Source organism: Lithobates pipiens, unplaced genomic scaffold, assembly GCF_037356315.1.
Source record: "Lithobates pipiens isolate NorthernLeopardFrog02 unplaced genomic scaffold, aLitPip1_a1.2 Scaffold_19, whole genome shotgun sequence".
In the NCBI taxonomy this organism is placed as follows: Eukaryota; Metazoa; Chordata; class Amphibia; order Anura; family Ranidae; genus Lithobates; species Lithobates pipiens.
In genome coordinates, this window is record NW_027507764.1 from 198,042,552 (window position 1) to 198,057,653 (window position 15,102).

The window sequence follows — 15,102 nt, forward strand, 5'->3', positions numbered from 1 at the left end:
ATCAAGATTGCCATCATTAATAGTGTTGTTTGTGCTGATCCTGATGAAGTATTTATTGATCACAGCACTAATCTTCTCGGCTAGTACTTGCTGTGTTTGTGTTCTCCAGGTTGATTTCCTTTGGCAGTATTTCTTTTCTTTTTCTCTGCAGTTCCTGGAAGAGAGGGGGTCGGTGAGATCGCACTGACCTGTCAGCGAGGTGGTGAGCTGTCAGCGGTGTGGTGCAGTTCCTGTGTTGGCCATGAGGTGGCAGCGGTGGCCCCGCAGAGCGGAGGCTCGGTGGTGTCGGTAGTAGTAGAGACATGTGTGCGGCAAGGAGGAGGAATTGGGAAGGGAGAGTGGAATGAGGCACACCTCTCTGTGACATCACAGAGCAGGCATGCCGATTCTCCGAGGATTGTCATTACACTGGGACACTCACTGCCGGCTGGAACTGTCAAAAGTTTTACAACTCGTGCCCCGTGACTTGGAGGTGTCACATCCCACTTGTCATCCAGGAGATCGGACAGTACCGGGGTCACCATCCGGAGACTTACCATGGATTTCATAGAGTGAAGGATTACTTCTACCTATAGACACCCAGCGATCTATATATCTGTACATCACACCGGAGAGCCCAGGGAGATCCACTCATCCTCTCCATACATGATCAGTATGGACCGACCCAACCTGGGACTATGGGGCTCCGCTCTACTACTACTACTACTACACATCATCATCAGCCAGGGGAGCACCACCCGGGAGGAGAAGATAGGTAAGGAGCAACCGGGCTGCTATGGATGGCAGGTGTGCCTGGAGAGTGCAGGACTCTCATGGGTCTCATGGGTTCTTTATAACAAATGTGGATCACCACATATATACCTACACATAGTGACCATTCACTACGTACCATATATACCTACCCATAGGGGATCACCACATATATACCTTCACATAGTGATCATTCACTACATTCAGTATATACCCACCCATAGGCGATCACCACATATATACCTACACATAGTGATTATTCACTACGTACAGTATATACATACATTCAGTATATACCTACCCATAGGGGATCACCACATTTATACCTACACATAGTGATTGTTCACTACTTACAGTATATACCTACCCATAGGGGATCACCACATATATACCTACACATAGTGATCACTACATACAGTATATACCTACACATAGGTCATCACTACATATATACACACGCATAGTGATCAATATATATATATCTGCACACAGGTTATCAATACATATATACCTACATATAGGTCATCACTACATATATACACACGCATAGTGATATATATATATATATATATATATATATATATATATATATATATATATATATATATATATATACCTACACATAGAGATCACTACATATATACCTACACATAGGTCACCACTACATATATACCTACACATAGGTCATCACTACATATATACCTACACATAGGTCATCACTACATATATACCTACACATAGGTCACCACTACATATATACCTACACATAGGTCATCACTACATATAGTATATACCTATACATAGGGGATCACCACATATATACCTTCACATAGTGATCACTACGTACAGTATATACCTACACATAGGTCATCACCACATATATACGCATGCATAGGGATCATTATGTATATATTTACAGACGTGTGATCACTACATATATACCGACACATAGTGATCACTACATATAGTATATACCTATACATAGGTGATCACCACATATATACCTACGCCTAGCTCATCACTATGTATATACCTTCATACAGGTCATCACTATGTATATATCTGCACATTGATCACTACATACTGTACACACAGGTCATAGAGATCACTACATGTACCTACACATAGGTGATCACCACATATATACTTACACATAGGTGATCACCACATATATACCTACACACAGGTGATCACTACATATATATCTGTACATCGTGATCACGATGTACAGTATATACCTACACATAGATCATCACCACATATACGCCTGCATAGTGATCAACATGTATATATCTGCACACAGGTGATCACTACATATATACCTACACATAGCTGTCACTACATATATACCTACATACAGGTCTCATTACTACATATCTGCACATCGGTCATCTCTACATATACTGTATATCTGCACATAGGTGATCACTACATATACATTTATACATAGGTGATCACTACATACGGTGTATACCTACATATAGATGATCACTACATATAGAGCCGCACATAGGCGATTATATCCCGCTACCTGCACTGAATATTTCAAACATGTAATGCTATAAAGATGATCACTAAATATACCTACACATAGGTGACGATGTCCCTTTACCTGCACTAATTAAACGTGTGGAATGCAGCCGAGGTGATCACTAAATATACCTGCACTATGTGTAATGTTACATAGGTGGGCAGGCTCCTTTACTGGCATGTACCAAACATGTAATGTCACATAGGTGATCACTAAATATACCTACAGATAGGTGATCACTAAATACACCTACAGATAGGTGATCACTAAATACACCTACAGATAGGTGATCACTAAATATACTTACAGATAGGTGATCACTAAATATACCTACAGATAGGTGATCACTAAATATACCTACAGATAGGTGATCACTAAATATACCTACAGATAGGGGATCACTAAATATACCTGCAGATAGGGGATAACTAAATATACCTACAGATAGGGGATCACTAAATATACCTGCAGATAGGGGATCACTAAATATACCTACAGATAGGGGATCACTAAATGTACCTGCACTATGTGTAATGCTACATAGGTTATCAGGCTCCTTTACTGGCATGTACCAAATGTGTAATGTCACATAGGTGATCACTAAATACACCTACAGATAGGTGATCACTAAATATACTTACAGATAAGTGATCACTGTTTATGTCTTCACATAGATGATCATATCCCTTCACCTGTACAGAAAATAAGTAATGAGTAAAGCCACTCAGCTGATACTATATATACCTGTACGCTGCACTCCATTCTGTATAGGAAATGTGTGACCCTCCTGTCCCTTTGGCTGCACTCACATGACTGTCAGTGCCAGGCTTGGGACAAGAGGTGACAAACTCTTAGCTGTGTGATAAACTTTGCTAAGCCGATACAAACAGGCAATTACCATTCCTGATCAGTGTCAGGGATCACACCCGAGCCCGGTGCAGAAGGGGCATAACATACATGATACGTATAGGAGTAATGATCTGTGTTTGGGATTGCCCCGCACAGGGCAGATATGCATTGAGAAGAGGGACGTGTAGAAAGTGAACCTGTCACCGCAGCTGTCACCCTAAACCATAGTGTATATTTTACATACAGGTTATCCTAGGATGTAATTGTATAGTATGTTTATACTGTAAGTGTGTCACGTTGCAGTCCAGGGAATGCGAGTGAAGGAGACACGTGTTTGGCTACGCCGTGTATTTCTAATAATGATGTGTGGCCAGCTGTTCCTCTAACTGGCTCCATGTGTGCTGACCTGTACCTGTAATCCGCTGTGCTAGGAAACCTCCAGGGTTTTCTATCATTCTATGTACTGGTGCTGATGTCACATTGGCCCTTCCGGAATGACTTATAACGCTACCCTTATCTGTATAATATGTATAGAGCTCTTTTTAAAGTTGGGTGCTGTGTAAGAAGATTTTTCGTTGAACGATCAAGCTATTAAAATAAGCACTGTTGAAGCGCTGGCGATTAGCGATTAACGATAAATTGCTAGACAAAGGGAACAAGTGTGGCACGTAGGAGTAAATGATCATTAATGATTACACAATGTTCCACGTTTGTGCAATCCATCACCGCTACATCGCTAGTGATTAATCGCAAATCATTTTAGTAGCACATTCCCATTGCCAAGAATTGCTTGCATGCCCAGCCTAAAGAATGCCATACACCTTGCAATGCGATTGTACAATCTGTTTTATGGTGGCCACACAGAGAACTATTTTATTATTATTATTTATTATTATTTTTATTATTTTATTATTTAATATTTTATTTTATGTGCAATTGCATTGTCAATCAAAATCCTGTCCAGGAGAAAAATACGATCACAAGATAAAAAAAGATCAAAAGTTCAATAAACAATACATACATTTAATGATCATTTAGATCGATCTACATTCCTGCAATTGGATTTAGAACAAATTTGCTCAGACTCAATCAATGACACCATTTATGTCCTTTTGATTATTCATAGATTCGATCGTGTTGTCTGGTTTTGTGAAGAATTTCTCAATTAGAAAAGTTTAGCCTGGCCAAATAGACCCCATACATACTATAATGCCCCATACACACGGTCGGAAATTCTGATGGAAAAAGTCTGATCGGATTATGTTGTTGGAAAATCTGATCGTGTGTGGGCTCTATCGGACTTTTTCTGTCGGAATCTCCTACGGAAAAGTTTGAGAGCTGGATCTAAAATTTTCCGACCACAAAATCCGATCGGACTTTTTCCGATCGTGTGTAGAGAACACCGACAGTGTCATGCATTCTAAGAAAAAATTTGGAGACGAACGCTATTGGCTACTGGCCTCTACGTAGTCCCGTCGTACTTGAATAATGTCACCTCCTTCCAAACTATCGCATTTTCCGACAACTTTGTGTGACCGTGTGTATGCAAGACAAGTTTCGACCAAAATCCCTCGGGAAAAATCAGACGGATTTTGTGGTCGGAAAGTTTGTCTGTATGCTATTCCGACGGACCAAAAAACTACGCAAGGGCAGCTATTGGCTGCTGGCTATTGAACTTCCTTTTTCTAGTCCCGTCGTACGCCATCACGTTCTAAACGAACGGACTTTGGTGTGATTGTGTGTAGGCAAGTCCGTTTCAGCGGAACTACATCAGAAAGACCGTCAGAGTTTATTCTGACGGAAAAAACGGTCGTGTGTATGCAGCATTAAGGTTTGACCTCATATTATATGGATTGGGTAAATCTGAAGACAAAAATCTGCAGAAAAATCTAATAGTGTGTATGGGATCTTAGATTTTCCAACAACTCTGAAGTAAGGCCCCTTTCACACATGCGGATGATACGTCCATATTTCATCCATCCGTTTGTGGATGAAATACGGGCATACATTCATCCCTATGGGATAGCGGGTGTCTGCGGATGAACATCCGCAGACACCCGATTTCCTCCGCCTCCGCAACAGTCCGATTCTGCAGACGGAGGAAAATCCTATTTTTCTATCCGTCTGCAGAGCGGATCGGATGAACACGGACAGACGGTCCGTGTTCATCCGATCCCCATAGAGGAGAGCGGAGAGCCCTGTCCGCAGCCGGCTCAGCGGGGACAACGGAGCGATCCCCGCTGAGCGAGCGGATCATCACGAGGCGGATCATTACTGATCCGCCCCGTGTGAAAGGGGCCTAAGAGAGACAATCTGACTGGATACAAATGGAATGAATTAAGCACAGATAAATGTTGGTAGCAAAGGTGTGGGCAACCTAGTACATTAGGGTGTGCACCCCAAAGCTCAAACACACACTACCAATCACTCATGATGTTCATTCAGGAAGGAAATGGGCCGGAAAATTGCATATTTACTGGCCCGTTCCCTTACTCATCCTAAAACATCCCACAGCAACAGCCAGTGGGAAAGTAGAGAAGGGAAGCTGGCATCGCTGCAGGGGGAAAGGAGGGGGGAGCCAGGGCAGTAGGGGAAATCTGTGCTGTTTAGGGGTATTGGGGTGTGCCTGGGCACACCTGGCACACCCTGTGCGCACGCCTATGGTTGGGATATTTAGGGGGGATAAGTATAGAGATTGTACAATCAGATTGTAATGCGTGTGGCTAGTTTACACCCTATCAACAACTATAGGGCCTGCCTGATTGGTTACATATTGGGTAGGACCTTAGATAGTTTTGGTAAAGCTAGTACAAAGATGGTACGGTCAGATTATAAAGCGTACTTAGAAATACTTGACCTAAAGAAAATCTAGTGATCGCCATTGCTGAACTCCTGGTTCTAAAATGCTAGTTGCTTCTCTATTATGCCTGATTCACACCTATGCATTTTTTGTGCTTTTTCCATTTTGCAGATTTGTACTACAGAACGTGTTCCATAGGAAACCATGTTCAATGGACTGTAGTGCAAATCTGCAAAATGCAAAAAGCACAAAAAATGCATAGGTGTGAATCAGGCCTTAGGCCGCGTACACACGCGGGGACTGTTCGCCCAACTTTGTCCGTCAAACAGTTTCGGCAAACAGTCCGCTCAAAATTAGCATGGACGGACATGCCCACACACGACGAACGAACAGTTTGCTGGAACCGTGCGCGATGACGTGAACGGCACGTACGACGGGACGAAAAATACGACGTCCTATACACTGCATTATAACTTTCGGCGTGTAAATCCTTTCTGAGCATGCGCGGAACTTAGTTTGACGAACAAGCCTACACACGGGCGGACTGTTCGCTCAAACAAGGTTTCAGCGGACAGTTTTACGGAATTTCCGAAAAACCTTGTTCGTCAAACTGTCCGCTGAAACTGTCCGCTGAAAGCCCACACACGAGCGGACTGTCCGCCCAAACACTGTTCAGCGGACAAAGTTGGGCGAACAGTCCGCCCGTGTGTACGCGGCCTAACACTTCTCCAAAGGCTTTACTCTGAGTCGCTGATTAGGTTGAGGTCTAATGTTTCTCTGACTTTACTTGCTGCATGCTTGTTTTGTATTAAAAAGATTTTAAGGGGGAGATAGCCAGGCAACTAGCATTTTCAGAATGAAATCAGCGATGGCAGCATATGTATTTCAGGTTCCCTTTATAACGGCGTGTATAACGGAATGCCTTGCCTAGCCTTCTCGTCTCTGATGTAGAAAGCATCTGGGATGGGAAAGGGTTACAATGTAGAGCAGTGTGCTGCCATAGGATATGCTGTCTTCTTCTGGCTAAATTATAGAGCAGCAGCTTCATCCCACTCCTACAGACAGGATGAGAGCAGACTTTCTGGCTGGATAACGGGAACACTATATTATGTGTGACTATCAGACTTGATTTCCTTATTAAATACATTTTAGCACTATGTCAGTTTGATTGATCTGGATACAGCGTCCTCGTACCCCTGATCCTGTTTGTTTTCTACATGTGTGATGGAATTATAATTTAAGGGTAGAAGAGTTAAATGGAGCAACAGCTAGCAATTATACTGATGCAAGGCATTCATCTTTGATCCCTCGGACTGTCCATTGATGATAGGTGTCATAGTCTGACAGCCTCCAGGGTAGTTATTTGCATTGGTAGTGTTTGTGATCTGTCATGCAGTGTGTGCCGGCCATTCTGGGTATCATAGGAGAACATGTGCTGAGCTGGCATTCTTCATCTTAAAGGAAACCTGTAGAGTTTAAAATGCATATGTCAAACACAAGGCCCATGGGCCGGATCTGGCCTGCCAGGCCTTGTCATGTGGCACATTGTGCTTAGCTCACCCCTAAACCCTGCACTCTGTACAAAGCACATCCCAGAACTCTGCACTCTGTAAATAGCGCACCCCTGAACTCTGCACTCTGTAAATAGCGCACCCCTGAACTCTGTAAATAGCGCACCCCTGAACTCTGCACTCTGTAAATAGTGCACCCCTGAACTCTGTAGGTAATGCACTCCTGAACTCTGTGCTCTGTGTATAAGGCACTCGTGGAACTGCACTCTGTACAGAGAACACCCCTAAACTCTGCCTTCTCTACGTAGCGCACTCCTGAACTCTGTGCGTAATGCACTTCTGAATTCTGCACTCTGTACGTAGCACACTCCTGAACTCTGCACTCTGTGCGTAATACACTTCTGAATTCTGTACTCTGTACGTAGCACACTCCTGGACTCTGCACTCTGTACGTAGTGCACTTCTGAACTCTGCACTCTGTACGTAATGCACTTCAAAACTCTGCACACTGTACGTAATGCACTCCTGAACTCGGCACTATGTACGTGATGCACTCCTGAACTCTGCACTCTGTGCGTAATGCACTCCTGAACTCTGCACTCTGTACGTAGCACACTCCTGAACTCTGCACTCTGTACCTAATGTACTTCTAAACTCTGCACTCTGTACGTAGCGCACTCCTGAACTCTGCAATCTGTACGTAATGCACTCCTGATCTCTGCATTCTGTAGAAAGTGCACTCCTGAACTCTGCGCTCTGCACGTAGTGCACTCTTGTACTCTGCATTCTGTACGTAGTGCACTCCTGCACTCTGCAATCTGCATATAGTGCACTCTTGAACTCTGCATTCTGGACGTAGTACACTCCTGAACTCTGCACTCTGCATGTAGTGCACTCTTGAACTCTGCATTCTGTACGTAGCACACTCCTGAACTCTGCACTCTGTACCTAATGCACTTCTGAACTCTGCACTCTGTACGTAGCACACCCCTGAACTCTGCAGTCTGTACGTAATGCACTCTTGATCTCTGCATTCTGTACAAAGTGCACTCCTGAACTCTGTGCTCTGCATGTAGTGCACTTTTGAAATCTGCATTCTGGATGTAGTGCACTCCTGGACTCTGCACTCTGCATGTAGTGCACTCTTGAACTCTGCATTCTGTACGTAATGCACTCCTGAACTCTGCACTTTTCATGTAGTGCACTCCTGAACTCTGTATTCTGTACGTAGTGCACTCTTGAACTCTGCATTCTGAACGTAGTGCCCTCCTGAACTCTGCACTCAGCATGTAGTGCACTCTTGAACTCTGCACTCTGTACGTAGCACACCCCTGAACTCTGCAGTCTGTACGTAATGCACTCTTGATCTCTGCATTCTGTACAAAGTGCACTCCTGAACTCTGTGCTCTGCATGTAGTGCACTTTTGAACTCTGCATTCTGGATGTAGTGCACTCCTGGACTCTGCACTCTGCATGTAGTGCACTCTTGAACTCTGCATTCTGTACGTAATGCACTCCTGAACTCTGCACTTTTCATGTAGTGCACTCCTGAACTCTGTATTCTGTACGTAGTGCACTCTTGAACTCTGCATTCTGAACGTAGTGCCCTCCTGAACTCTGCACTCAGCATGTAGTGCACTCTTGAACTCTGCACTCTGTACGTAATGCACTCCTGAATTCTGCACTCTGTAAGCAGCACACTACTGAACTCTGCACTACAACTGGCCCTTTTAGGGCAACCATACTGCTGTTACAGCCTGCTATGACATTGAGTTTGATACCCCTGGTTTAAAACACGCAAGCTACCATTGCAACATCTCCTTCTTAAAGCTGAACTACAGAAGAAGAAAGAAGCTGTCCATGTACTGCAATGGTTAAATGCTTGTTTAGGTCTGTGGGGAACAAATAGGACCTAAACTTACCCGATACTCCTTCCAGTCTGCAATTGTGGCCATACGCGCTTTAGATATTATTATCCAATCAATGTGCAATTTGATCAAAACCGTGGAACTAGAAACAGATCAAATAGCTATAACTTCCTTTCTGATAAATGTAAACACAGATTAGATCAGATGTTGATCATCAGATTTTATTTGATGAGTCCATTGGCCAGGGAGGAAGATCCAATTGTCCACTTCAATTGTTTAACATCGATTGCCTGGCACTTAGTTCCTGAATACGATTGTACTAAGAGATTTCATAGTGGAAACAGAGATGTGATTGATAAATAAAAGTTACAAATATATCTTATACTAGCCATACACTATATGAAAAATTGTTCAAACACAATTTCGGATACCGAACACTTGGTTGTGAGAGCAAACAAAAGTGCCATTATGTAATGACCAAAGTTCGATCTATAAATCGTTCAAAGGACATAAATTAATCAGTTTTTCCCCGTTATCTCACATATGCGCAGTACAAACAGTTTCATTTTTACCGGGCGGGAAACACATTAACCTTTCAATTTATCATTCTTTTTGACAGAATTTTCCAACCTGTTCCTTCAATTTTTGGGCTCTGTCAAGTGAAAAATGTTTTTCTATTTGTGCCAATTAACTGGACAAAAAAACAAACAGTCCAAATAAACATAAGTTTACCCAGAGTCCCTTTCGGCTTCATGCCACAAGATGGCTTTACAGCGTACAGTCAGTCATAGCTCTCTGCCTGGGGGTCAAAGGTGCAGCATACAGCTTGCTGCCAGCAGCCTGTCAAAATCAATGACAGGCTGAAAGATGCAGCAGCTGTACACAGGTATATGGGCATCTGGGTGGTAACTGCGTACAAGAGCATATGCATGGCCCCGGAGTAGCGCATACGTCCCAATGTGTGTATAGCTGCGTACAGCTGCTTCATATTTCAGCTTGTCATTGATTTTTTTACAGGCTGTTGGCGGCGCGTTTAAGCAGCACTATGACCCCCGGGCAGTGAATTACAACCGAATATATAGTCCTCTTATGGCTGTGTGCATGTATCCTTACACTTCACGCATCTAGTAAAGCCGCTGTGTATTTATCTACCTGGGGTGTCCTGATGCTGCGCACAGCCACCTATAGGTGTGAATGGGTGAAGGTGGATGTTGCATGTTCCTGCTTGTCATTGATTGTGCCAGGCTGCTGGCTGCGGGCTGTATGTCACCACACACTGAATTTTTGCTGTATGGCCCTCTAGCGGCCCTGTGCATGTAGCCTTAGGCATTTGCCTGGTAAACACACAGCTTATTTTTATAGCTGGGATGTTCCTGTGTACAGGTGCCCATAGACTTGAATGAGTGAAGGTGCGTAACGTAATGTCCCAAACGCGGATAGTGTGCATTTTGGAAATTACGTTGGTGCGTATGTGTTACTTTACGCTACTTTGCATAGCCAGTAACATTCGCCCCACCCATTCATGATAATGAGTGGCTATATGCAGCACCAAGACATCAGTATTATTTACTAAAACTGGAGAGTGCAAAATCTGGTGCATTTCTGCATGGTATTCAACCAGATTTTATCTTCAGCTTGTTCAATTAAGCCCCATACACACTATCAGTTTTTCTGCTGAGTTTTTCCAAAACCATGTAGTGCAAGGGCCTGCCAGATTGCATACTAATTGAAACTCCTAAGGTTTGACCTCATATTATATGGTTTTGGTAAATCTGAAGGAAAAACTCAGCAGAAAAACTGATAATGTGTATGGGGCTTTAGGCTTTGCCAATAAAACCTGGAAGCTGATTGGTTTCTGTGCAGGGCTGCACCGCATTTTGCATGCACCCGTTTTAGTAAATCCCCCCCCCCCAGCTAGATACAGCCAGGAATAGAGCGTTTTCATGAGGAGCGCTTAGCATGCCAGCCTACATGCTGCCCTCAGTATTTTCCTTTTAACAGAAGCGTCCAACTTCTGGTTCTCAGCTCCATGAAGTCATTGTTTCCTTGTACACTTGTGTCACCCTCAGTCCCTTTTATTGACCGACACTCCCGTGAGTGAACTTTGCTAGGAGAAGCTTGGCGGTAGGCCAGGGCCGCTCTGAATTCTCTTCCCCCTGAGCAGTGCTCGGCTTCCAGTGCTACCTCTGATGGCAGGAACACACCTCCGTCTAATTGCTAAACCTGACTTCCAGCTTTGGCATGTCCCTGCCTGTTTTTCTATGTCACATTTTTCGGGAGTTGGCTCAGGCGCTGGAGATAAATCAGTTTGTGCTGAGACAAAGGAAAAGGCACCTGGAGGATGTGTGGAGCTGGGTGTCTGTCAGTGGAGGGGGGCATGTTTTTCCCACTTTAATGTGAACCACATTTTGTTTACTGTATGTTAATAAGCCTTTCATGGCGAGTAAACATCATTGAATGAGGTAAAGTGAAGGCACTCTACACAATACATTCTTATCAGTCACTACAATTGTGTCTTTTTATATTGGTTATTGTTCTGGTGTTTGTATACAAACTGTAATGGCCATATATACAATGGGGATGAGCATATACTGTAAACAGATGGCCATCCTTATACATCTACGGTATGTCTGTAAAAATACTCTAGGTACCAGTAAAGTACCTCTAATGATGTGGCTGCTGCTTCCTTTTCAAAAAAAGTTACTTACATGCAACTATGGTTGCCCCGATACTAGTATGAGTATCGGTGCCGATACCGAGTATTTCCACAAGTATTGGTACTCCTGCAAATGCACCGATACCTGAAACCAATACTTTCAGGCTCGGTTCTTTGAGCAGTCAATGGGTCTCCTCAGTGTTAGACCCCTTTCACACTGAGGCGCTTCTAAACTGCCATTAAAACATTTAAGCGCTTTTGAAAAGCTTTTCAAGCGCTTTTGAAGAGCTTTCCATTAATTTCAATGGAGAGGGGCGATTTTTCACCACCCTGCCAGCGCACTGCTCCAGTGTGAAAGCATTCATTGATTTTAAAGGAAATAGATTTTTGTGAGCTTTTCACACGCTTTTTTTTTGCATGAAAGCACCTGAAAAGCACTTCAGTGTGAAAGGGGTCTTGGACCCCTTTCACACTGGGACGCTTTGCAAGCGCTACATCACAAAAAATAGCGCCTGCAAATCTCCCTGAAAGAGCCGCTGCTGTGTCTTTTAGGCTACTTTCACACTGGAGTGTTGCGTGCGCTGGCGGTAAAGAGGAGCTATACCGTCATTTACCGGTGCTTTACCGTTGTTTTAGCGCCACTATGCGGCTGCTAGCGGAGCGGGTTTAACTGTAGCAGCGCTTTGCAGGCGGGTTTGCAGCGCTGCCCCATTGTTTTCAATGGGAAGGGGCGCTTTAGGAGCGGTAAATACACCACTCCTACAGCGCTCCAAAGATGCAGCTTGCAGGACTTTTTTGACCGCCTTGCAAGCGCACCGCTCCAGTGTAAAAGCCTTCGGGGCTTTCACACTGGAGACAGAGCAGCGGCTGTCTCAGGGCGCTTTGCAGGCGCTATTTTTAGCCCTTTAGCGCCTGCAAAGTGACTCAGTGTGAAAGCAGCCTTATAGTGGAGAGGTGCGCTGGCAGGACGGTAAAAAAAGTTCTGCTAACAGCATCTTTGGAGCGGTGAGGGAGCAGTGTATACACCGCTCCTTCACCGCTCCTGCCCATTGAAATCAATGGGCCAGCGTGGCTGTACCACCAGCATAGCGCTGCTGCAGCAGCACTTTGCAGTGGTTTTAACCCTTTATTAGCCGCTAACAGGGGGGTAAAACCGCCCTGCTAGCAGCCGAATACTGCCTCTAAAACAATCGTAAAGCACTTCTCTAGAAGTCCTCCAATGCCCAACATGAACATTCCTATTGTGTCCTATGTAGAGCTGCACTATTAATTGTTAAGAATCAAAGTCACAATCTTTTTCCCTTCCTGATCTTCAAAACAACATGTCACAATCTTTCCAACAAGTGCAGAGAGTTCTCACAGCTGGGAAAAAAAATTTAGGCAGCCTGCCAAGTTTTATTACAAAATGCAAATAAGTAGAAACAAAATATCTTTTCCTTCCTTATCAAAGGAAATAACTGTAGATAAGGGAAGTTTAATCATTTAAAGACCAAACCTTTTCTGACATTTGTTAATTACAAGTAAAAATAATTATTTTCTGCTAGAAAGTTACTCAGAGCCCCCAAGCATGATACATTTTTTTTAGCAGAGACCCTAGAGAATAAAATGATGGTTGTTGCAATATTTTATGTCACACCGTATTTGCACATAGTTTTTTCAAACGCAATAAAAAAAAAAAAAAATACACTTTAATTAATAAAAAAAAAAAACGAAACAGTAAAGTTAACCCAATTTTTTTGTATAATGTGAAAGAAGATGTTACACCTCGAGAATAGTGAGAGAATCGTGATCTTTATTCTAAGCAAAAAAAATTGTGATTCTCATTTTAGCCAGAATCGTGCAGCTCTAGTCCTATGATACCCGCTCACTTAAAGCTTACCCCTCAGAAAAGTCTGCGAGTTTCCTTGGGTCAGAGTCTCCTTTTTTGGTCCCTTTAGACTTCAGTGGGGGAACCCGCAAAATGCGAATAGCATGCGTTTTTTTTCCCTGCAATTTCTTGCCCCTTGGCTAAAACAAAAATGCTCGTGCCTGAAAACGTTTGAAAAACGTATGCACAAACACCATTGATAAGAAGTATGAAAAACGTTTGAAAAAGTTTAAGCTCATGTGTGAGCTAGTCTAACAGCAACACAGACAGATTTTCCAGCTGGTTGTACAGAAGTCAATCAATAGATCGATTTGTGTGCAACCAGCTTGCCCATACATGGGTGAAAATGCTAAACCGGGAAAATTTCGATCCATGTAGGGCTGGCTTAAATGTTGCTTGTCCCAGGTAATTGCAGGTATTTCCTCACAAAGAATTCAGTGGCATAGAAAATGTCAGATTTTTTTTTCCTTTTGTCTTAACAAAAGACAATCTGTACCGTCACGCTGAAACAGGAGAGCGTGTTTGGGCTAGTGGGATGCCGGAATCAACTAGAAGCCACGTTTCCCTCATCAATAACATTGAGATGTAGAGGAACCGCTGTTTGCTGTATCTTTCTAAGCAACATAAATCCTCAATTTTCCCAAATAAGTGAAGAAGAATGTTATAGCCTTGTGTGTGTGTGTTTGTGTGTGTGTGTGTATATATCTATATATATAGATATATATCTCTATATATATATAGATATATATCTCTATATATATATATATAGATATATAGATATATATATGTGTGTATATCAAGCGTTATCCAAAAAGGAACAAAACTGTTTTCTGTAACGGCTTATAAAGTATTAGCTGGAGTTTGACTTCAATTTGTTAGTGTATCTAAATCTGCTAGTACATCTAACACTCCGCACCCCCTAGATTTACAATGCTTCTGTCCAAAGGTGCCCCCTGTGCTCCTTCATCTCACGTGGGGGACACTTTAATACAGGCTGGCCACATTAACAGTTGACAATAGAGGGGGGGGGAGCCCAAAAAAAATTAAAACGAACGCAGGCACCATATCTAATGAATGATAAAGTAGAAAATTATTCCAAGCTGGACCAAGGAAACTATGTATGAAATATCCATATACGTATTTTTTTAAGCAGCCACAACCTGAGTAAAGAAGTCTGCCCCCTGCCAGTATGCTGTAGAGTGGGCTCTGTGGGGAAGCAGTGATCACTTTGCAGAGGCCTGGCACTCCCCCTACTAAGTTAGATCTATAG

General features: G+C 43.1%; 1 protein-coding gene across 1 annotated transcript in view; it reads left to right on the forward strand.

Moving 5' to 3' along the window:
• Positions 1 to 345: 345 nt before the first annotated feature.
• The window catches only part of LOC143996520 (epidermal growth factor receptor-like), a 284,659-nt gene continuing 269,902 nt past the window's right edge, over positions 346 to 15,102 (forward strand). Inside the window, exon 1 of the mRNA XM_077491606.1 lies at positions 346 to 754. Within this exon, the coding sequence (XP_077347732.1) occupies positions 646 to 754 (109 nt within the window). The 5' untranslated portion in view covers positions 346 to 645. The remainder of the gene's footprint in view (positions 755 to 15,102) is intronic.